This window comes from Clupea harengus, chromosome 9, assembly GCF_900700415.2.
Source record: "Clupea harengus chromosome 9, Ch_v2.0.2, whole genome shotgun sequence".
Classification (NCBI taxonomy): Eukaryota; Metazoa; Chordata; class Actinopteri; order Clupeiformes; family Clupeidae; genus Clupea; species Clupea harengus.
The window spans coordinates 2921078-2944896 of record NC_045160.1 but is presented as its reverse complement, the minus strand read 5'-3'; the positions used below and the strand labels follow the sequence as shown (position 1 = coordinate 2944896).

The window sequence follows — 23819 nt, the reverse complement described above, 5'->3', positions numbered from 1 at the left end:
ACTGCCCCCCACCCCCCACCCCCCTACCCCACTCTATCCCACTCCACCCCACCCCACCTACCTCTGTCTGGCACATTTGAGAATAGTGTAAGTAATAATTTATCAGCAAGCTTGATGTTGTCTTTTCCTGAAAAAAAAGGCATTTTGATGAGGAGGAGGGTAAAGGCAGGAAGATCATTAAGTGGTCAATAAGTGATGAAGAGGTACCATAGAAAACATAAATTATTAGCAGCGTTAAAATAAACCAAAAAAACAGACACAAAGCTCCCACCTCTGCAGCTGGATATGTTGACAGACTCCGTATGCATCTCCATGATGTATCTGCAAGCTGGGGACACAGAAAATCTGTTCAATTACGAAACTGGAAGTGTACCAATAATTAAACATGATGTTTAAATCATATTGCCACAACACAGTATGGATCATTTGCATAGCCAGTGGGAGCTGATAGTTTGTGCAGAAAGGCAAGTCATAAGACATACTTAATGATATTGACTTATGATGTTTAATCAAAACCCTTCTCTGATTTCTATATTCTCTTTTAAACCATATCTCCTCCCAAAAAAGAGTGCTGCATTACCATTTCTTGCCTTGACATTAGAGTAAATATTTACTAGCAGTAAATATCATGTCAAAAACATATTGCACCTCGACGATGCCAAAATAAGCAGTTATTTTGAGCAAATCTCTTCTTCTCTATTGATTCTTGCAGGCTTCTCCATCATTTTCGACAAAGATGTCCTTTGAAAAGGACTTAGAGGGACTTAGAGGAAGAGCTAGCAGATCTGGAAGCCCAGCTTGGCGGGTACAGGGCTCTGAGTGTGACCTCTTTAGAGCATTCCTGGGTGACACGACTGCAGTGCAGCACGCATCCTCACAGAGAGTGGATGCTCTTTGAAGGCTCTGGGCTCAGGCCATGACACAGCCTGCTGAGATGAAAGATTACATTGAATAGCTCATGAGCTTCGACGGAGTTCAAAAAACGGCTGTGATTAGAAAATCACGGCCGTTTTGAACTCTGTCGAAATCAAAATCGAATCACTATGCGGACGTGCAGTAGATGTGTGGTGCGCACTGTCAATGGAAAGTGATTTCAGAGCCAGTGATGAACTCAAGAGAGGAGGAGGGAAAGAGAGAAAGAGAATGAGTGACTGTTTGCATGTGCCAGAGTGTATTTGTGTGTGTGCGCGCGCACTGGGATGAGATCGCACTGTCTCACACTGCAATTAAAATAGGATTACTTAACTCATAGTGCTTACAACTAATAATGACACAAGCAGATGTTATTTAAATCAGCACATTCAGATAAAGTACATGCACGTCTTCTGTTCTCTCCTGCTGCCTGAGATAATGACCACATCGATCAAATACTACTCTATTCAAGACAAATAAGTTGCTTTCTTTTATCAAGATTGTTGAAGAAAACCACAGTATTTCATGGGGACTTTTGCAAAAGGATCATACGGATATTCTAGAGATCAGATTTGTTGACATCTTCACCAGAGGCCAGTTCTACCACTGGAGAGATTGTAATCCATCATGATATGATGTGGCACCTTTACCAAATGTGTGGGGTTTTCCCCTCATCCATCTTCGAAACAGTCTCTGATTTTTGCCCGAAAACTTCCACCTAGGACATCTAAGTATACAAATGTGATGAGGTGACTCACTTCATTAATTTTCACAGTGCAGTACCCAGCATGTTGGCACCTGAGCAGAAAAGGTGTTAAGTGTTAATTTGAGGTGAGCGCTCAGAGGCACACCTATAAAAAGATATGTGCATATGTGCAGACTTTGCTCCAGTTTTGTGCTGGCAATTCAGCACACTGAGCAACTGCATCAGGCCAAACATCTCCCATCCTTAATGTGACATCTGCAACACTAAGTTGAAAAATGCATTGAGCAACATATGGATGCATATGCAGAGTATTTCTTCACTATTGTAAAATACTGCGTCACATAGATACACATACACTAGCACTTTGACATTAAGTGTGTGCTTTACACACTGCCTGTGATACAAATCAGAAACCTAAATACTAAAAACTCAAACACACACCCCCACTCACTCAGGGGTGAAGGGCTACATTCATGAACAGGGGTCAAGTTCTACATGGCATGGCACTTTGCATCAGCTGCACCTATCCATCTAATGGGACAGGGCAACCACCCCGGGTCAGCCCTTTTCCCCTCTGCTTCTCTCCGCTCAGCGCACGCAGGCGTGGTGAGCGGTACTGCAGACAGGGGGCGGCAACATGGCGGAGAGCGTGATGTTGGTGCTGGAGCAGAGCGAGCTGTGTTCGCTGAGATCAACACTGTTAGCATGAAGAACTGGCAAGCGTCCTGAAACAATCTCTATCCGGGAGAGACTGCCGCTCTTTCTAGCATCTTTAAATGCTTTATAGCTAATATTCTTACGCAAAGCATAATTTGTGGATTTTATTGGGAGAAAGCAGGATAATCGAAGGGTATCAGGTGGTTCCAGAATTTTCCTTTTCTTTCAATTTATTTCTGTCCTTGATGCTTCTGCACAGCTATTAGAGACAGAGACCACGGCCGCTGATTCGGGTTCCGCTGGTGATGTCGAGCGTGAAACCGGTATCAATGCCGGGTTCGATGTCTCTCTCGGACCGGGAACCACCCCCGGGTCACGGGCATCAAGAAGCTACCTGCTCCGTTACCGGTGAAAGGATGGTGACGGGCTCTGGCTCAATGGTTCTGCCGGCTGGAATGATCAACCCGTCGGTTCCGATCCGGAATATCAAGATGAAATTCGCCGTCCTCATCGGTCTGATCCAGGTCGGTGAGGTTAGCAACAGAGACATTGTGGAGACGGTTCTGAATCTGGTAAGTAAAGATATGGGCAAATCATACCGCACACATGTGCATCCTAGTAATGAGGCTTATTTTATAATAGCCTGTGGTCCTCTCTGTTTCACGTGAGAAAAGTCTGTCTCTTTAAAACAAGGGCAATGCAGAGCAATGCGTCCTGGCACTGTTAAGATTTCCTTGGGTAATATTTTATGTCGCATTTATGTAATGTTTTTTTTTTAACCATATTATGGATGATACCATCTTCGCACATTGTATGCAGAAAAGGGAAAACAAATGTTTTATAGTGAATTCGTTTTCTATAAACATCGGGCACACTGTACCCCTATATCAGCGCAACTTGTCGCAAAATAACGTCATTTAAAATAGGCTTTTTCCTTGAATGTACTCAGTACCTGGCGCTTGTGGTTTATGGCAAATGTGAACGTTGGCCGTGAGATCTTTTTCTGAGCACGGTCACCTGGTTTGGGGTCGGCTCTACCAACTCTGTCTGCGAGAAATCTTTAAATGGAGCTATCTCCATGTGACGCTGCTTTGCGTGTGTGCCATGCGGGGCGCGGGAGAAACTGTAGGCAGTCGAGTGCGACGGGGGGAACATGCGTTAGAAGGGCATCACCATCCACCAGTCACAGAGGAGGATCTGGTCGGGGTCACTACTGACACAGAGATAAGAAGCATCCAGCAAGTGCAGGACAAGAACAGTAGACTAGACAGTGGCATGCCGTTTACAAAGGCAGACTGTAGCACGGCACATCGTTGTGTCTTTCAGCAGTTCACGGCACTTTTGACATAAAGTTTTGCTTTACCCTGAAGCAAAGAATACCATTATAATATAACATTCATTCAAAGGATACTTAATATTTTCGATCCCGTCAGCTAGGTTATTAAGCAAAAACGTCTTATACTTTCAGATATTTGGGCAACTGTTGTGCGCTGTATTTGCCACATTTCACGCATAGCTTTATCAGTGTCAAGGTGAATGGCAGCCTAGTTGGAAAGCTGTTCCAGGTGGTGCTGTTTATGACTGAAGGCTTTGGTGACTTCAGACTATAGGCAAAGAGGTGTAGACAGTTTGCTGACAGAACAGTGCGTCTGCAGTCTATTTACTTTGATTTCTGACAGTCACTCTCTGTGCTTTTCAGAGATTGATTGATTGTCATTGCACTAACTCTGTTTACTGGACTTACTAATTGCAATTTTCCCTAATTTTTCCTTACATCGCTTGCCACCTGGCCTTTATGAAATCCTTACATCTATCGCTATATATTCAAGGGCTATTTAACTCCTGTGATAATGTGTGTCCTAGTCTATAGGGGTAGTCTCCTAGGGGTCTGTACCAGTAAGGGCTTAGGCCACCTCTAACCATAATTGTCTAGTGACATCCCAGTGTGTTGCTGTTTTCGTATCAGTAGCCTATATGGACCTCCATCCGGCGGCTACTGGATTTCCACCGCCCACCGTAGGTTACTGCCCACCTGGTCACTTTAGGGCCAAAATATTTGTCATTTTATTGTTCAGTTAGTGAATTAGTGCTTGTGTCTCACAGCAGCAAGGATACTGGCTAGAACGGTGAGGTTGCTAGCAGCTCTCTACATGTTCCTCAGTAAGTGGCTTGACTCCCGTAGACTCTTTCCACCTCAGAGCGTCATCAGGGCCATTTCCATGGGAACAGTGTGGTGGGAATAGCAAGCGTCACAGTCAACAACCTCATCACTGAGAGAAAAGAGGAACAGGAGTATAAGATGAGAGTGGAGATTTGAGATGCATCTTAAGCATGTCAGGTAACCAGGGCTTACTCAAAATATTGTAACATGCAAGGGGTAGTGATCCTTCTGCATTATGTAGGTGATAGACTTGGGATTACTCCCATCCTGCTATGTGATGGAAAAGTGTTAGAATCTTGTGCTTATGCCTCCCTTTTGAGTCCAGTGTTACCGTTTATGACTCTGTGTCTGTGTGTTAGTCCTTGTGTTAGTTAGCATTATCTGTGCACCGTCAGTCTCTTTGTTATGTCAAAGCTAGATCGGCCTTCCGGTTCTCTCAGTGTGTATCAGTGTTTCCTGCCTGTATTCTTTTCAAAATAAAAGGCTTGCACCCAAACAACACAAGGCTCACAACTGGTCTCCTTCGAAGAACCACCTGACGCCACATTGGTCTCAGAAGCGATGAGCTGACGATGAAGATAACAACACTACAAAAAAATTGAAGAGCTCATCAACCAGCTGCAATGAGGCGGAGCCTGGATGAGGCTGAGCCCAGCCGTGTCTCTGCCCCAGGAATGGCAGGATGGAGCAGCTGATGGAGCCAGTGCTCCCCATCGGGGACAGCAAGGAAGCAGTGGGTCGCTGACTCCGCCACCCCATCAGGACCCCGGGGGGATGACACTGCAGCCTTGCCAGGACTTGGGGGCATCGCTACCACCCCACCGGGGGACCGGGCAGAAAGAGACCGTGGGCATCTGTGCCACTGATCATTGCTTGTATGCCTGGCATGGCTACCCCACGCTGCCCGGAACAAGTGAGCGGAGACAGCAGGGCTTGGAGGCTACCACACTCGGCGTAGCCATAGTCACAGGAGAGTGGGCACAGATGCAGGGGAAGAAGTCACTGCAGGTGACGGTTGTCCATTAGCCAGGTGAGGGGCCACAGTGGATGTGTCCAATGCAAGGCCACTTCTGGGCACTGAAGCCATGACACTCCATGCCGCTGGCAGAGAAGAAACGCTGTTGCCGACCAGAGGGGCTACCACATAGACGCAGCCAATACAGGCATTCTCTGCATCGCCACCACGAGCCAACGGAGAGCTGCTGTACCGCTGCCAGTCCAGGGGTCCTCCACGCTGCTGTCCTGATCTATCGAGTTGGAGCTGATGCCTGAGGTAACCTCCAAAACCGCCTTCATCATTGGCCATGGTCCCTGTGCTTCTGTTTGGGTTCTGCAATGGACCAGCCACCTTCGAGCACCTGATGGAGATGTCCTGGCTAATGGTCCCTGGAGCCACTGCGTGGTCTACTTGAATTACCTCATTCATGCTGTAGACTTCGAAGGCTCCCTGGATAACCTGAGTGACACCATCTTCCACACCATTCGCCGAGCTGGACTGTCTGCACCTGAAGAAGTATCATCTCTTCTGGCGAGAGATTCCTGGGCCATGTTATCGGCATGGCGGGGGTGACCACCGACCCAGCAAAGGTATCAGCGGTGAGACACAGAAGGAGCAAGCATACGAGTGGAGTGGAGACTGTGCGGCTGCCTTCGCTTGACTCCGGTCAGTGCTCACCGAGGCCCTGGTGCTGGCATTTCCAGACCCATCCTAGACAGGGTCTTGGTGCAGTGCTGTCTCAGGAGGGAGAGCACAGTGAGCAGGTCATCGTCTTCTTCAGCCGCGCCCTCACTACTGTGTCACTCACTGAGAGTTGCCGGCTGTCATCCTGGGGATTTGCAACTTCAGAGCCTAGCTCTATGGGAGGTGGTTTATCAGTGGATCATGCTTCTCTCACCTGGCTCCTCAACTTCAAAGAGCAAGAGGGGCAGCTGGCTCGATGGCAAGAGACTCAGCAGGACTACGACTGCAAGATTCAACACCAGCCTGGCCGGCCTCCACGCCAACACAGGTAGTCTGACCTGATATCCGTGTGAGGAGGACAGGTGCCGGCATTGAAGTGTGTCGAGGATCGGGGTGCAGCGACTCTGGGTGGTGGCAGCTCTGTGTGCTCCAGCAGTCAGCAGCAGCAGCAGTCTCCCGGCCACAGCAGCAGCAGCCAGCAGCGACAGCAGTCTCCCGGCCACAGCAGCAGCAGTGATCAGGGATAGCAGATGGGAATTCATTGACCGGGTCCAGGTTTGGGTGGGGGCAGGCCAACGACCACCTTGGGCTGCCGTCTCAGCACTGGATCCTGAGACCAAGGCCCTCTACTCTCAGTGGCCCTGCCTCTCCAGCCAGGGCTCTTGGATCCTCCTTATCTGTGCACCGTCAGTGTCTTTGTCATGTTAAAGCTAGATCTGCCTCCTGATTTTCTCAGTGTGTATCAGTGTTTCCTGCCTGTGTGCTTTTCAAAATAAAAGGCTTACAGCCAAATTACATGATGCTCGCAATTGGTCTTCTTCAAAGAACCCACCAACACTACAATAGATTTTAAGGAATATCCTGAATAGCGGGATAAACTCAAATTCCAGTTCTCTGCACTGGTTGTTTGACAATAACTACATGATCAGTTACCATTGGTCTCCAGCATGCTGTTAATATGTGTGTTTTGCAAATATTGCAGGCTAGTCTGCTGTTTTCTGAGACTCTGTAGCAATCCTCTCGGATTCAGCTGTAGCTTTAATGTATTCGCAAGCCTGCTAGGTGGAAAAATCGATAGTCAGGTCTCTGGAGGACAATGGATCCTGGATGTAAAATTAAATGGATCTGACCAGATTTAATTTCTTTGTTTAGACTTGGCCCTCTAACTCACTTATCGCCCGGGTCCTTTCCAAGTAAAGCAAACAAATATGGAGCATTCTCTCTCTCTCTCTCTCTTTCTCTCTCTCTCTCTCTCTCTCTCTCTTTCTATCGCTCTCTCTCTCTCTCTCAGATACAAACATTAATTTACTGCAGAGGTCCATTAGTGTTAGAACTCTTTTGTTTCACTATTGTGTGTAAGATGGCTTGGTTAAAGGCAGTCAGTGATTCTGTTTTCATGAAAGGTTGTTGATATTTGAGCCTAACAGCCAATTAGATTTCACCCCCCGCTTCCTCGCTACTGAACTGTTGACTGGCTGGGATTGTTTATGGCGGGGTCCTGTCCACTATGTTTGCCTCCCATTTACAGGACTGTGTACGAACGCTAGAGTTGAGTTTTTAGCGCAAACATGGAACAGACTGTGAGAAGAATGTGAGGAGCCATTCATTGAATTTGACAAAAAGAGGTGGACTCTTCCTTTAAAGGCAGTGGTTCCCAAAATGAGGGGCGGACTCCCATGGGGGGGCATGGAGTTAGAGCAAAACAAACGGAACAATCCTAAACAGCCAACCACTGGTCAAAAGTATGGCACTGCTATAACAGCATAGAAGCCTGTAACTAACTTATCTGGTGATGAGTCTATAGCCTACTTTGTACTTTGTATATTATGGTCAGGGCCTACGATTTTTAGCATAATTATTAACACAACAAACTGCTTTAAGGTGAGATGGAGAGCAGTTCAAAACTGTGGTGAGCAATCTGCAGGATGTCCAACATGATCAACGGCATCCCCTTTGTGGATGCCTTGTTGTATAAGTATGTCTCAGGTCAATTGAGTGGGGTTTTGCTCAGAGAAGAGGGACTTGGAGAGATATTTACTGTAGTTGACATGACCTAAGTCTGTCATTAGCTCTGTATAGTATCTTAGCTGGGCCTTAGTGGCTGGTCTGTGTGACCCTGATTAAGAATCTACTCTGCCCTGCTAAAGCCAGTTGTTTGGAATATGTCCACTTTATTTTTCCATGTACAGTGGTCTTGTTCTTCAGCTAAGTCTGATATGCCTGACATTAATATTGTGCATGGATTAAGGGGCATTCATTTAGAGAAATCTCTAAATCACTTACTAAAGTACTCCTTAGAAAATGAAACTGATGGAGTACATTTCTCACTCCGATTTTAATCAGCTTTGATAAATGATGAAGTTTCTTGTTGTCGTCGGTGTTACTGATTAGAACAGGGTAGAGTTATGGATCATCTGAGGCTTTTCAGGGTTTGACAAGCGTTATTCAGCCATCATTTATCATTTCTGTCTGAAAAAAGAAAGGAATTAGGCTAAAGGCATTACTCGTCTGAGCAGCTATGCTAAATGGGCTTTTGGCATGACTCGTAAGGTTCTTTTCTACTAGTTCTCACTTTAAAACAAAACCCTTTTAGCTGTTGTTCCTACTATCTTGACATTAGTATCGCTTTCCCATTGTGAACAGCTGAACAAATGATTTATCACCCGCTCATTCCTTTTTAAAAGGAGAGCCAAGGAGAAAGAGACGAGAGTTAATGATTTCTCTCTTTCTCTCTCCCCTGGATTTTTTTGAAGGCTAAGAATCAGACTGAATCAAGCGATAGCAGAGCAAATCATGCTTCACATCTTGACAGATAACTAACCAGATGTAGGAACAGATCTGGCCCTGATCTGGCGATGATCAGTGGCACACAGAAACCTCTCCCAGCAATCAGCAGCAAACATGGATGGATTTTTGCATTTGCTGATTTATTTTTCTGATGTTAACTGAAGAGAACTACTCAGGAGAACTCTGTTGTTTTTGCACAGCACGTTGGGTAGATACGTTGGCACTTAAAACAAAGGGGGCTCAAAGATGGTAGAGGGTTCGCTTTGATTTTGTACTATGGTGTGTAACAAAGAAAAGTCTTTGGAGAAGCATGAGATGGATGTTGGAAGGGGAAAAAAGTGCATGATGCCATACAGATTTCTGTGGATGTCAATAAATGTGGGATGGCAGGGGCTGGAACACCTTTCTTTGATCTTGAGGGTATGTCGTGGAGGGAATATTCTGGCTCTGCTAGTGTTTGCTTATACTAGTTGAAGCAAAGCAGAGAACGACTAGAAAAACCAAGTAATATGGTAATATACAATATAAATCAGTAACACTCAAGTCACTCAAATGTAAAAGCAAATAAATATAGGCCTTTAGAGGCCTAGACCTTACAGGCTATAGATATTCTCTTCTTTATTCAGTTGAAATTGCAAATATCAAATTTTGTTCTGTATCATTTTAAAATAGTAAATTAAAAGGAAATGTAGTCAACTTAATGCAGTATAATGTGTATTAATGTGTGTTAATTAATGATGTTAATAGACTAGACTTATAACATTGATAGTTAGTGGAGTTAACTTTTGAACTGTCTGAGACACGCTGTTTTTGTATGCCTCTATAGAAGCTAGTTCATCAGACCATGGGTTCCAAGAACTTGATGGAGCCAAATTAGGTGGTATCCAGATTCCTTGAAGCTGACCCCCCCTCCTCCTCCATTTTCAGTTGAATTGGAATGTGGAATGATCCTCTATGGAAGGCTTTTTTTAAGTAATTGAAGAAATACTTTCAAAAGGAGCTTAACATAAATAAGCCCAAATAAAAGGGCTCTTAGCTTAACTCCAAAACATTCTTTAGTGACACGTATTTTGGGATGGTAGCACTCAGTTGGTGACGAATAGGTGTCACACGCACAACTGAACACACAGGCCCCTTTTGCAGAATTTAGCAACATGACATATTCCCCAGGCCCAGCTACAAAGCAGTGTCAGAACCACCGTCCCTTATCAGAGCTAATTAAGAGAGGTTAGTCGTTAATCTCTCTCCGCTAACAAGTGGGAAATGAGAGTCGTAATTTAGATAAGGCGGCAGCATATCACCAGCAAGCTGTCCCTTTAAGGTGGATTTAATTATATTAAGAAAATAACGATTGCTATGTAAGGTCAGTCCATTTGTGGCTCCAGCTGTTTCGGTGTATAATGAAGTTTTGATTTGAAGTGATTCCGTTTATAAGATCTCCCTGTTTCTATCTGTGCCTCGGGCTTCTGATGCATTCTGAAGTCATATTGCTTGTACTGCATTGTAATGAACATCATAAACTAAGGCCCATGGGAACTCTACCTCATAAACACAGTCATTCTTTTTTTCCATATGATACCCACACGGATATTGTTGTTCAGCTTTGACAGGATGAATAATATTTCCTCTCTCTCTCTCTCTGTACAGTGTCACGCTGCCCTCTACCTCAGTGTTGTTCTCGTGCATTTGTTAATCTCCAAAGCCAGCAGATAAGAGACACTGTGTCATGACCTTGCCACAGCAGAAAACAAGACCCTATTTATCATGCACCCTGCAGTGAAACTTACATAAGGTTCTCAATGGGAGTTTTAGCAAAGGCCTCTCCTGTCCATCTTCATTGCTAGTTTCATTCTCTTGTCCTCTTTTTGCTGTTGAGGTCTGGCATAGACCTCCTTCATCCCCCCCCCCCCCCCCAGCCATTTTGGGGAAATGTCAACAGTGGCAGACACAACAACATTTGTTCTAGCATTGCGTTTTCCCTGCGAATGGATTGATCAGCTTTCCACAGCATGTAGCTATACATCTTGTTTTTTTTGGTCTCCTGCCAGGGAAGTGAAAAGGAAAGGAGGGGTAGGTATTGATTTTGGTGCAGAGGCACGTTATCAGATAGACAGAGTACAGCCATCACTGTAACAAGCTCATTTCCATTGGGTCAGATGTGCGTTGGGTGGGAAATGGTGTAATGAGTTTTTTGGATTCGGCCTTGGCCTCCTGTAGAGCCACGTGTTGGAGCTAGGATTAGCAGAGTCTTTTGCTATGCGATAAAGAGCAAATACCTTTTTTCTCAATCCATAAAAAAACCACACTTTGAAAAGTAAAAAAAACAAAAAAAAAACACACAATCCACCCTGCTGTGTTACAAGGTTGCAGACTCACATCTGTTTAAGAATGTCTGTTAATCTCAAAAGAACATGGTCGCAGAATAACAAACATTTTAACACTGAAAATGAGAAAATAAGCACCGTGTTATCTCTGTGATAGCTGCAGAGTTGGCTTGGTAACCCTTTCTGTTATAGTTTCCAAAGTTCTAGCTCATTTGTAGGTGATTGTAAGGAAAAAACTACCAAGTTCCTCATCGTCACTTCAAATAGCTATCCAATGACCGTGCAATGTTTCATGCCTGTTACATGTCTGTCACTTAAGGGTTTGATTAGACTGTCCATGTGCAGGCCTTTTCACCCTCAATAATTACCCAGTGCTTTGAACTATGTACAGCACACTTTCCAAGAAACTGTCTGGTATTTCAGTGTAATGTAATTAGGCCATTAGCATGTAGCTGCCAATAAAAGAGAGGCTTAGCTGTTGTTCTATAACTGTGTGGAACTCCCATAACTGTCTTAGCACAGCAGGTGACCCTTCTCATTGACTGCTCTCACATTACCCTCTCCCCTTGTCCATTCCTTCAGCTTGTCTGTGATTTTGCACTTTGACCTTGTGTACACAGTGAACATGTCAGCCTGGGTTCATTAAACACACTGACATTCACTCATCAGTCTGTCTAATAACAAACCACTAGAACCTGCTGCCTCACCGCCACATGTGTGTCTTGAGGAGGGGACCATTTCACGCATGTATGCCCATGTAAAGGTTTTTTTTGCCCCACAACTCAGACACTGTCTGGCCCTTGTAATTAGTGAACCGGCACAAACTGTGACTCAAGACGTTTTTCTCTTCCCCTATGGACCTGCCATCGTGGGGTTCCAGGAACTTATAGCTGTTTGGCTAAACATTCATGGAGTTCAGGTGGAAGTACATCTTGCTTGTGTACAACTGGACACTTTTGATGACATCATACACAGATTTGCCTTTTCTGTAGGCCTGGAAAACTTGTCTGCCAGTATTCTAATTGTGACTTTTAACTCACGCATTTCCTCAGCTTCAATGAGAGGCTTGCTTCTCTGTGGCGACCATTCTGTCTGATTTGATGACTGCTGCATTGCATGTGTGGGCATATGGTGATTGTGTGTGTGTGTGTGTGTGTGTGTGTGTGTGTGTGTGTGTATGTGTGTGTTACATGGTTCAGCCTACAGCATAGAGCATTATGCATAGATCTAAGCTTTGATCTTCCTGGTGTCACGTTGTATTTGCCATGACTACGGCCTACCTGATATGATATCTCTGTGCCGGTTCCCATTAGTTCTCTTGTCCCACCCCCTTCTCTGTCCTCCTCCTTTTCTCTCCTTCTCTCTCCTTTTCTCTCCTTCTCTCTGTCTTTCTGTTTTGCTCCCCCATTCCATCACATCAGTGCAGCCAACGCAAGGGCAAACCAAGACTAATTCTCCATGACTTGCCAGTGGATCCAACGTCCTCAGAACTCCCTCCTCCTTTCCATCCCATCCTTCCAGCACAAATTAAGCCTCTGGCTCCTCACATGTTAAGAAAATAGATAGAATAAAGACACATAGATGAATAACATCAAACAGTGTGTCGAGTCGTTTGGCTTTGGAGTCATCTTTAATCTGTCCTCTCTTATCTCACTCTGTGTACAGGCAGCATCCTCTCTCCCTCTCTCCCTCTCTTTCTCTCCCTCTCTTTCTCTCCCTCTATCCTACCCAGTGGTTTTATCCCACCACGCCACTAACTAGCGTGAAATGGATCCACATGGTATGCCGGTTCTGTAGCCCAGTTGAGATTAGCTGTGGTGACGTAACCGCGTCCCTGTGAGTGCACTGAGGCAGCAGGGAGTGCATTAGAGATGCTGCCTATGAAGTGACGGTGAAACATGCCAGAGACCTGGGAGACAAAGAGTCGGAGATGTGCGGATGTGTGTGCCTGTGTTTTTATTCGCGTCGTACGCGTATGCGTTTGAGTTGCACGTGTCTGTACCGTCAGTGTATGTGTAAGTGTGTGTGTGTGTGTGCACGTGTGAGTTGTGTGTGTGTGTGTGTGTTGTACGTAAGTGTGTGTAGCAGCCATGTGTGTGTGCGTGCGTGCCCCGGGCATGTCGGTATGTCTCTTTTCTCTCTGCCTCTTGCAGTGGTTCTCTACACTGAAGACTGAGGAGGATTTGGGGGGGTGATGAAAAGCTGACATATTTGGAACAGGCAGGGATGTTCTCTTGCATCATCAGCGCTTTGTTTACAGTGTGCTGGCTCCAAATGGGGAGTTGAGGGAGGTGGCGGAGGGAAAGGAATTGCCTTCTATCAGTCTGATGCACTGTCCCCGAGAGCAGTCGGATCTAGAGCACATCTGCCCCGTCTCTGGTGCATCCTTAGTTCAAGTCCGGTATCACAGTAGTCACAAGCGTCTATATTGAACACATATAGAGCAACACTATACTAATGCATGGCCCCCAACATGGCCGTCTTATCTAGAAACAATGGCAGGCTTGTGAGACAACATCTAAAAATACCCCTCAGACCATAAACATAGGTCTGAGGGGCAGGACAGGACAGAACCGAAAGAAACACCATAAAGTTGTGTTATGTGTCTTGTTATCCAGGTGACCTGATGCAAAAAAAAATACTAGATTTTCAGAGGGAGAAATTGTAAATTGTCTAAATAGCTCCGATATGCACAGCTGCTGTGGGGGGGGGGGGGGGGGGGGGGGGGGGGGTTGTAGAAATGAAATGATCCAAAGCAAACTGGGGAGAGTGAGAGAACGAAAGTGGGAATGATTAAATCATGAACACTCTAATGACACACTGACACGATGCCAAAGAAGCAGCATCTGATGGGTGGGGAAAATGCTGTAATTACCTGATGACTACTCCAGAGAAGCCAGGGAATATGGCGGTTTGACAAGGTTTTGAAGCTTCTAAGAAAAAAAACGAAAAAACATTGAACTTCCCCATATTGCAACTTTACTAGGAGAAAAACATGGGCTAATCCTGTGCACTGGAGCCTAATAGCACCCACAGATACCACCGAATCACAGTCATGGATGTAACTGAGCCAACCCCCAACAATACAGGCACCATAACGGTGAGTGTGCTCACTGACAGTGTAGTGCTTGTGAGTGACTCTCCTGTAAGACTGTATGATCTCTAGGAGCCTAGGCTGGAGGTGGTTGAAAGCATCTTAGGAGCAACTAAATGTGAGGATATGGGAGACATTTTCCATTTAAAGTTGATTTATAGGCAGCGTTAGGCTATAAGAAAATAAATGCGCAGTGGCCAGTGTTATTGAACAGTCAGATTGAATAGGAGATGGTGAAATCTTCGTGGCCAGGGAAAAAAAACAAGTTGGCTGCCAATCTAAAGAAGATCTTAAGTATTAACTTTAGACTTCACTGAAAATAGGAGGAAATAGGAGGAAGCTGCCTATTGTACCTTTAATGCAGATAGACGTGCTCAATACAATAGTTGTCAGTTTTCTCATCTAGGTTGACTGCAATCAAATGGAGACCTTGAGTGGTTGTGTGTGTGTGTGTGTGTGTGTGTGTGTGTGTGTGTGTGTGTGTGTGTGTGTGTGTGTGTGTGTACTTTTCTCTATAGACTCTGAATAGGAAGCCAAAGCTGCCGCTGTCTGCATTCTTTAATCATTCTCTTCAGCGTCCAGACGATAACAAGGAGAGACTCTTCAGAGATCTGAGAGCATTTTGCTCAGAGGGAACACGCGGGTCTAGATGTGATGCATGCAAATAGTGTGAAGTTCAGAGTTGTGATATTTATGCATCTTGCAGCTGAACTTCAGAAAATGTTTCATGACAGCAAAAGCAATAGAATTAAGTTTGATGTTGAACTGGATGGCAGCTGTCACGGAGCCCACTTAATCCTAATCTAGACCAAAGGATTGTTTAGACATAGAATCTTATAATAAACTTAAGAGATTTAGTGAAAATGAGAGAATGTTTGCTTATTCAGTATGAAAATAAGCAACCCTCCTTTCTTTAGATTTCATTAGTTTTGCCATTTGTAACATAAGCACCCCGCATGAAAATACACAATGCCAGTCAAGTCAACAGACAAAACATGATCGCGTCAACACACACATTTAATACATAAATAAATATGTTTGCCACAAAAATAGACTCTAAATGTTGAGGGAGATGTGAGTGGTAGTCTCCCTAGACTCATTTGATGGTGTATGTCAGCCTTTGCACAAGTGACAGTATACCATGAAATAAAGGTTTGATGACAGCTGTCATGTTGTGTGTTGTCGCAGAGAGGCAATGTGTGATCTTTGAAAACTTTGTAGAACAGTGGATGTAATATAACAAAGCTGTGATGTGATTTTGACAGGATTTTTTTTTTTTAAAGCTGCTAATAACTTGTTTTGTTATTTTTCTGAATGTGGCTGACTGTCAGTATTTTTAGTTTTTGACATTGGAGGAGAAATGTAATGGAATTAGGCTGTTTTATGACTGGCTGTGAGTTTTGACACTGGTCAATATTTCCATTCTCACACCAGTGGACATTTGACCTTTAAATTACACTAGTGCAGCTTTTTAGCTGCTTGAGTGAGCCTGCTTCTTTCCATGGCATTCATTCCACTCTGACTTTTTTCTCCATTCTGTAATCTGCTCAGCAATAATCAGCTGTGTGTGTGTGTGTGTGTGCGTGTGTGTGTGTGTGTGAGTGGATGTGTTCTTACTAATCCGTTTTGTGTGTAGAGTTATTTTTTCTTCTCCATCGGTTTGCTGTCTTAGTTTAATTTGTGCAAACACTCTCAAACATTTCAAAATCGCAACCAATGACTGATTTTCAGTCCGTAAAAAACGTTGACATTGTCCATGACCTCATCTAGAAAACTATTCTCAGGGGTCAAACTATCTGCCGAGCTTAGCATTCTCTCTGATGTGTGATATTTATTTTAATGGCTTTAACTGCTTGAGGGCAACACTGTCTGTCTGAAGCTCTTCTGTGTTGTCTTTGGCCTCTCAATAGTTTCAGTAACTTCTCAGACCAAACCAAAGTGCTAAACACAGAGCTCTATTTCACACTGGTGACTTTCCACACAGTGTATGTTATTATAGAGAATAACTCTCTAATAGAGATATTTTCCATGAACTAGAAGGACATGAGATTTGCCGGTCAGGTGCAAGGATGGTTAGTTTGTAGGCAAAACCTAACACAACATAGATTGAGGATTTACAAATTCTACCACCACTATTTAACGAAACGATCACACTTTTGATCACTCCCAGTTCTTCATTTCCATTCTCCATTGTGGAGAATGTTGACAGTGCCTTGTGAGTGAAACTGATTCTCTGACAGAAATGCTGCAGCTGAATACGTACAAAAAAAAACACCACACAATGCAATTATGTCCCTTTGTTATTAGAACAGTTACATCCTCTGCATTCAGATGGTATTCAGACACCTTCACTTTTATCCGTTTTGTTATGTTGCAGCCTTATGCTTAAATCGTTAAAATATAGTTCAAATATAACAAGTTACAGGTATCACTAGTATTCAGACCCTTTGCTATGCCACGTAGGTGTTTAGCATCAGGTGCCTTCCATTTCTCTTGATCATCTTTGACATGTTTCTACACTTTGATTGGAATTTACCTGTGGTAAATTCAATTGATTAGACATGCTTTTGAAAGGCACACACCTCTCTATATTAGGTCTCACAGCTGACAATGCAAAAACCAAGCCATGAGGTCGAAGGAACTGCCTGCAGAGCTCAGAGAAAGGATTAGGTTGAGGCACAGATCTGAGGAAAGCTACATACAAATTAATAATAGTTCCCAAAAGCACAGTGAAACAGGGCTCTTCCTAGAGATGGCCACCAAACTGAGCACTTGAAAGAGAAGGACATCGGTAAGAGTTGTGACCAAGAACTAAATGATCCCTCTGTCTGAACAATCGACAAAATGATGTCCGTGGTAGTTAAATAATTGCTTAAGAGACGTTTAGATATGTTTTGAGTGGAAGAAGTATGAAACTATCAGGGCTCTTCCTAGAGATGGCCACCAAACTGAGCACTTGAAAGAGAAGGGCATCGGTAAGAGTTGTGACCAAGAACTCAATGATCCCTCTGGCTGAGCTCCAGACATTCTGCGTCAACAAACCATCCTTGCAAAACTCCACCGATCTTGGCTTAATCGCCAGATGGAAGCCATAGTGAAAAACACAGGAAAACTTGCTTGGAATTTGCAAAGCAGCACCTGAAGGACACTCAGATTGTGAGAAACAAGATTCTCTGGTCTGATGAAACCAAGATTGAACTGTTTGGCCTCAATTCTGAGCGTCATGTCTGGAGGAAACAACGCATCGCTCATCACCAGCCTAATATCATCCCAACAGTGAAGCATGGTGAGGTTTTTCAGTGGCAGGGACTGGGCGAAAGCAGGGAAAGCTTAATAGAGAAAAGTATAGAGATGTCCTTAATAATAACCTGGTCCAGGTCCAGGACCTCAGACTGGGATGACGGTTCACCTTCCAACAGGACAATGACTCTTAGCACACAGCCAAGACGATGTTGGAGGACAACTCTGTGAATGTCCTTGAGTGGCCCCGCCAGAACTGTGACTTGAAACCTGATAATGGCTGTCCACTAATGGTCTCCATCCAACCTGGCAGAGCTTGAGAGGATCTGCAGAGAAGAATGGTTGAAAACCCCCAAATCCATGTGTGCAAAGCTTGTCATGTCATGCTCGAGGCTGTAACCGCTGCCAAAAGTGCTTCAACTGAAGAGTATGAATACTAATGACATTGTGATATTTCAGTTTTTCCTTTTTAAAATTTGCACATATTTCTAAAATCTTGATTTTGCTTTGTCATCATGGGGTATTGTGTGTAGACTGATGAGGGAAAACATGAATTTAAACTAATTTAGCATAAGGCTACAACATAAGAAAATGCGAAAAAAGTGTAGGGGGCTGAATACTTTCTGAACGCACTGTACCAGATGAGCCAAGGTGTAAACGAACACCACTGATACCTACAGAGTGGCAAAATGTGCCGTATCATCTCCCATAAAGAGGTGGGGATAGGACAGAGCAAACATGGGTCCAAGCAGCTTGGGAACTAGTACATGGAGTTGGCCAATTGTGCAATATGACCAAAAATAGCTGTAAACTCTTACCATTTGTTTGCAGTCTGGGGCCCCTTTCCGTATCCAAATCTCTCTCTCTCTCTCTCTCTCTCTCTCTCTTTCTCTCTCTCTCCTCTCTCTCTCTGTCTCTCTTTCTCTCTCTCTCTCTCTTTCTCTCTCTCTCTTTCTCTCTCTCTCCTCTCTCTCTCTCTCTCTCTCTCTCTCTCTCTCTCTCTCTCTCTGTCTCTGTCTCTGTCTCTGGAGAGAGTCTGATGGGGCATTATTTGGTGGTAAGCATCAGTGCTCGTCTGTGCTGCCAGCCCTGCAGCCTGCAGGAGTACGGGGGGTGGAGGCAGATCAAGAGGACGCATCTGGAGGCTGGGAGTGCACCGGCTGCTTGCTGCAGTGAGCCACTCTGCAGCCCAGGGACATATATATATACAAACACACACACACACACACACACACACACACACACAGACACACACACACACACAGACACACACACACAGACACACACACACACACATACACACACACATACACACACACACACACAAACGTGGTCGCGTGCACACACACAGACACACACACACACACACACACACACACACACACACACAAACGTGGTCGCGTGCACACACACACACACACAGACGTACACACACAAACCCACAAATGTGGTCGCGTGCACACACACACACACACAAACACACACACACACAGACGCACACACACACACACACTTACTCGTCCCCACTTACAACTGCTTGATCTGTCCCAGACACTGATATCTGGTGGTGACTCACCAATACCCCCTGCCTTCATTCCCCTTCATTCCCCCTATAGAATTTGCAAGTGACAGTTATCATTTTTAATGCTGCGGATTATAATTTTTTGGTTTGTTAAAAAAAATCCCTATGAGAGAATGAATGGAGTTTTGGAAAAAATGACAAAATGATGTCCGTGGTAGTTAAATAACTGCTCATTAGATTCTGTTCAATAGAATGCATATGTATGTCATCTAAGTATAGACTTTAGTCCCATTATATCTCTAGAATATGTCTGTAAAGCATGTCACTTAGCTAATGTCTCACCAATTTCACAAGGTGAGCTAAAGCTAACCATTCGGGGTTCACAAATGTTCTCACAAGAACCACACAGTCAACTAAAGTAAACCAGTTTGCCTGGGTTTTCCGCTGGCGTTGTTACACTTTATTTTGCAGAGTTTCCAAAAACCCATTCATTTTTCCATAGGGATTTTTTCTTTGGAATCAGGAAGTGCTAACACTAAAAACTACAAACTTAAGGTCGACTGGCCCACTCTATTACCGCCAGGCCTCATCACCTTTTTTCACCTGCAGACAGGAACGATCCAACCCAGGTGGCAAACTCGTTTGTCAGGCAAACATATCCAAATGTTTCTCACAGAAAAGTACAACAAACCCTCCCCTCAATTCCAAAATACATACAGATTTCCCTACTCTAAGGAGCCAGGAGAAAATTCTATTGTGACATTGCTGATCATGACGGCGCTTTAAACCTGTGTAATTTGGCTGTATTGGTTCCTGGTGTGTGCCATCAAGAAACAGACTAGACTCCCCCACACTGCCCGTATCCCCAGAGTGTTTTAAACCGTCGCACTGACCCTGCCAGCTCCATTTCCACCATATGTGAAGGCTTGAGTGAGCAGTTGGTTGTGGATATAGATAGCGTTGCCCTCAGGGACTCCGAAACAAGCATCTCTGAAAACAGGAGCTCAGGAATGCAAGCTGAATGAAAAGCAGGCCCACAAGGGTTCGCGTGAGTCAGGCTTATAAAGAACATCACACACAGTCACATTACTGCCTTGGGGAACACAGACATGTTGACCTTTTGCCCTTGTAGGAGATTTCATCTGATGCAATGTTGAGCTTGCGATGAAAACCTGTTGTTTATCACGAGAAGTTGCAGTTGTTTAATTAGTAGTCTTTTATACTCAACATTTACATTAATACTTTGGAGTTTAAACGTATTCTATGTATTATGTCATATATAATGGCATGTATTTACATATTTGCCATTGAGATCATGTAGTGCCTAATCATAATCCTGTGTGTGGGGGTACATCTTACCAGCGCCTGCATTTCCCAAGGGACTTAGGTCTTGGTAATGCAAAAGCCATTCTCCACCTCCATAGCCCCATGAATAACACATGGCATCATTCAATGATGGGTGCTACTACAGGTGACGACGCTGGCTTTGTGGGCTCTGGATCCGTGTGTTTGTTTACTCTCTGTGACAGGTGTCAACCAGGGGCGAGCTAAGGTGTTGATGCTCAGATTTCTGCTTGGATGAACACCGGCACACTGTAAGGACAAGGCAGCGTCACCATAATCACAGCATACAGCGCAGTATATGGTGTATGTGTATTGTGAATCACATAACATGACGCACATTCCTGTTTTTCAAATTCCATCCATCAATCCAAAACGTAGTAAGTGTCAGGACCCGTGGGGGGGGAGAGGACCCAAAAGCACGACACAGGAGGCGGGAGTAGAGCAAAAGCGTGTGATCTACTTACTTCAGAAACTAAATGAACAGAAACAAAAAACAGGCAGGAAGAACAGAGCGCAGACCAACACAGAATCCAGAACAGGAGTAGAGACCAAAAACACAAAAACAAACCAGCAATTAAGCACAAAGGTCAACAGAGAAAAAAAAGGGAGAAGCTTCAACAAAGCTGTGGTCAGGACAAACTGGGTACATGAACTGAACAAGCACATGAAACAAGTCAATCTGACAAGGACACACAGACAGGGTATAAAGCAGGGTATAAATAGGAGGGGTAATACAAATCAGAATGGGGAACAGGTGAGGATCAAAATTGGCGGGAAATTAACAATGTCAAGAAGTTGACCAAACAAGGTCAGTAGCGGAGCAACCAACTCATGGAAACAAAAACAAAGGCACATGTCAAAACATAAACACAGAGCACATGGAACAAAATGGCCAGCAGAGTAGCCAACAAAGAATGACCCGGCTAGAACCCTGACGCTAGGTGGGAGAATTAGATGAAATAGGTATTCGGTAAAGGGCAGGACTCAATGGACGGGGCACATATGAAACATTTAAAAATAACCACGTGGACTTTCGATCAAAACAATGTAATTTTCATGAAGGTCATTCATTTGAACTGTGCAAATGTGAATTGACAGAGAGATCTCCACAAAAGCGGAGGTTGCACTTCGCCAATTAGAGCTCTCGATGGTAATGTCAGTGTCAGTAATCCAATCTGGAATGTCGACTGACTGCTGTGTAATCTTCTCTGACGTTCAGCCATGTGCCTGAGCCATTTTGGGTGGGTGGCATCCTCCCTGGCAGCTGCTGAAGGGAATGGATATAAGCAAATCCGTGCCACAACTAGGCCAGACCCGGGCCAAAGCCAACCCAGAGTCAACCAACATGTAGGCCTCTCCAACCTTTACCTATCTCCTCTCTCTTTCTCTGAGTCTCCTCCTGCGTTTCCCTCTCTCTCTCTCTCTCTCTCTCTCGCTCTCTCTCTCTCTCTCTCTCTCTCTCTCTCGCTCGCTCTCTCCTAAGTATCTGTCATGCTCTTTTTGTCACATCCCTCATCTCCTTGACACCTCTCGCTAGCGTGTCCACTGTAATCATCTCTCTCTTTTGTCTCTGGTGTTGGACAGACTGCAAATGGCTGATGCCCTCGGAGGATGTTTTAGCCCCCCCCTCCTTTAGCGGTCTCCTCGGCTGTAATCGTTCTCTCACACAGCTGCTCATCCACCACACTCTCCCATTAATCACCGCTTCCTCTTGGGTTGCCTTAACCACAATTGCCATTCGGGAGGTGGAGAGTGTTTGGGCTCGAAATCCCCTTGATTGGCCATGCACTGCCATCACGTTTAAGTGACGCTAATTGCTTGCATCCATTTTCACAGTCATCCTTACTTTCACAGGCTGAGAGAGGAATCAATCAGATTGGGACTCTCCAAAATAAGAATGAACCACTTTACTTTTCCTGTGAAGCAACCGCATTTTTGCAGAAGTGGTCTTTGGGTTGGTCGGCTTCATCAGAGAGGGAGCACTAATTTGATTTCCTTGTCATATGCTAACGTCCATACATAACGTCCATTTAATGTCTCCTGTGACCATCTTGGCGAGTGCACTACCAGCTCAGGTGAAGAAAGGGATAATCTTTGTTGAAGGCTCCACTGCATCATGAAACTTAGATGCAATGGAGTTTGGTCTGTTGTTGCCATAGTACGATAGTTATTAGCATTGGCATTGCAATTTATTTCAAAATGGGCAGTACAAACAGGCCTTGTACTAATGAAACCTTTGTGGAATGGTGTGCAAAAAGGAGCTTTAGTTATGCATAACCAAGCTGCCTTGCTTTTTAAACTAGGCACAACCTCCCCTTTGCCTTTTGAAAAATGTAAGTGGAATTTAGAAGAAAAAAAACCTCAGGCCTTCTGGGAGTCATGTTTTTTTTAGGTAAAATTTGCATATGACTTTAGAGGGTAGTGCTTTAAAGTCTGTTTCACACACACATACACACACACACACACACACACACACACACACACACACACACACACACACACACACACACACACACACACACACACACACACACACTTCTTCCTGCTGGCCTGTTTTTTCTTTGTTGGCTCGTGCCACTGTTGCGGTGAATGAAGGAGGTTATTGTTCTCTCCCTCTCAGGATAGGACTGACCGCACAGCAAACAGCAACCGCTCTGGATGCGAGCCAGGTATCCGATATCCTGTTTGTGTGTGGGTGTGATTCATTCAAAGCCACTGTCACACTCCTGGGCTGCAGCTTAATGAAGAAAGCCACCCCTCTCTGTTTAGTCCCCTCCACTGGCCAATGGGCTAATCTCTTTACATTGTCAGAGGAGTTACATAACATAGCCTGCATTAATGCAGAGGACTCATTTTGTAGCAATACATTATGAGCTTGCGTGCTTCACAGGCATTCCTTCGTCTCTCCACCATGTGCTATACTGGCTAGCTGTGATGTTACGGTACTATAACGTTATGACTCCAATGGGATTATTGTGTACAAGAGTAGCTGCTTCTGTGGCTCCAGATGTACCTGTGATATTTTAGCCACACTACTTCAGCTGGTACCCAGTCCATGGCTGTTCAACAAATGTAGACAAAGTTCAGCATGCTGTTCTCTCTCTTTCCCTTCCTCCCTCTCTCTCTCTCTCTCTCTCTCTCTCTCTCTCTCTCTCTCATACACACACACCCACGCACACACTTACACATCTTACCCTTGTGAAAGGTCAATGCAATCCATCTCTCAAATGTTTACATTTATTGCTCCAACAGAGTGAGGATATTTCAGTCTCCCCCCTCCAGCTGTAGGTGCTGACGCATGAGCGGCCGCCCGCGTCACGTGACCCGGGCTTAATGCAGCTGAAGTAACCAAAATAATGTGGAGGGCCACTGCAAAGTGCGGAGGGTCGAT

General features: G+C 44.7%; 1 protein-coding gene across 1 annotated transcript in view; it reads left to right on the top strand.

Annotated features, from left to right (window-relative positions):
• Positions 1–2222: 2222 nt before the first annotated feature.
• The window catches only part of LOC105909260 (neurobeachin-like), a 279483-nt gene continuing 257886 nt past the window's right edge, over positions 2223–23819 (top strand). Inside the window, 1 exon segment of the mRNA XM_031573056.2 lies at positions 2223–2847. Within this exon segment, the coding sequence (XP_031428916.2) occupies positions 2581–2847 (267 nt within the window). The 5' untranslated portion in view covers positions 2223–2580.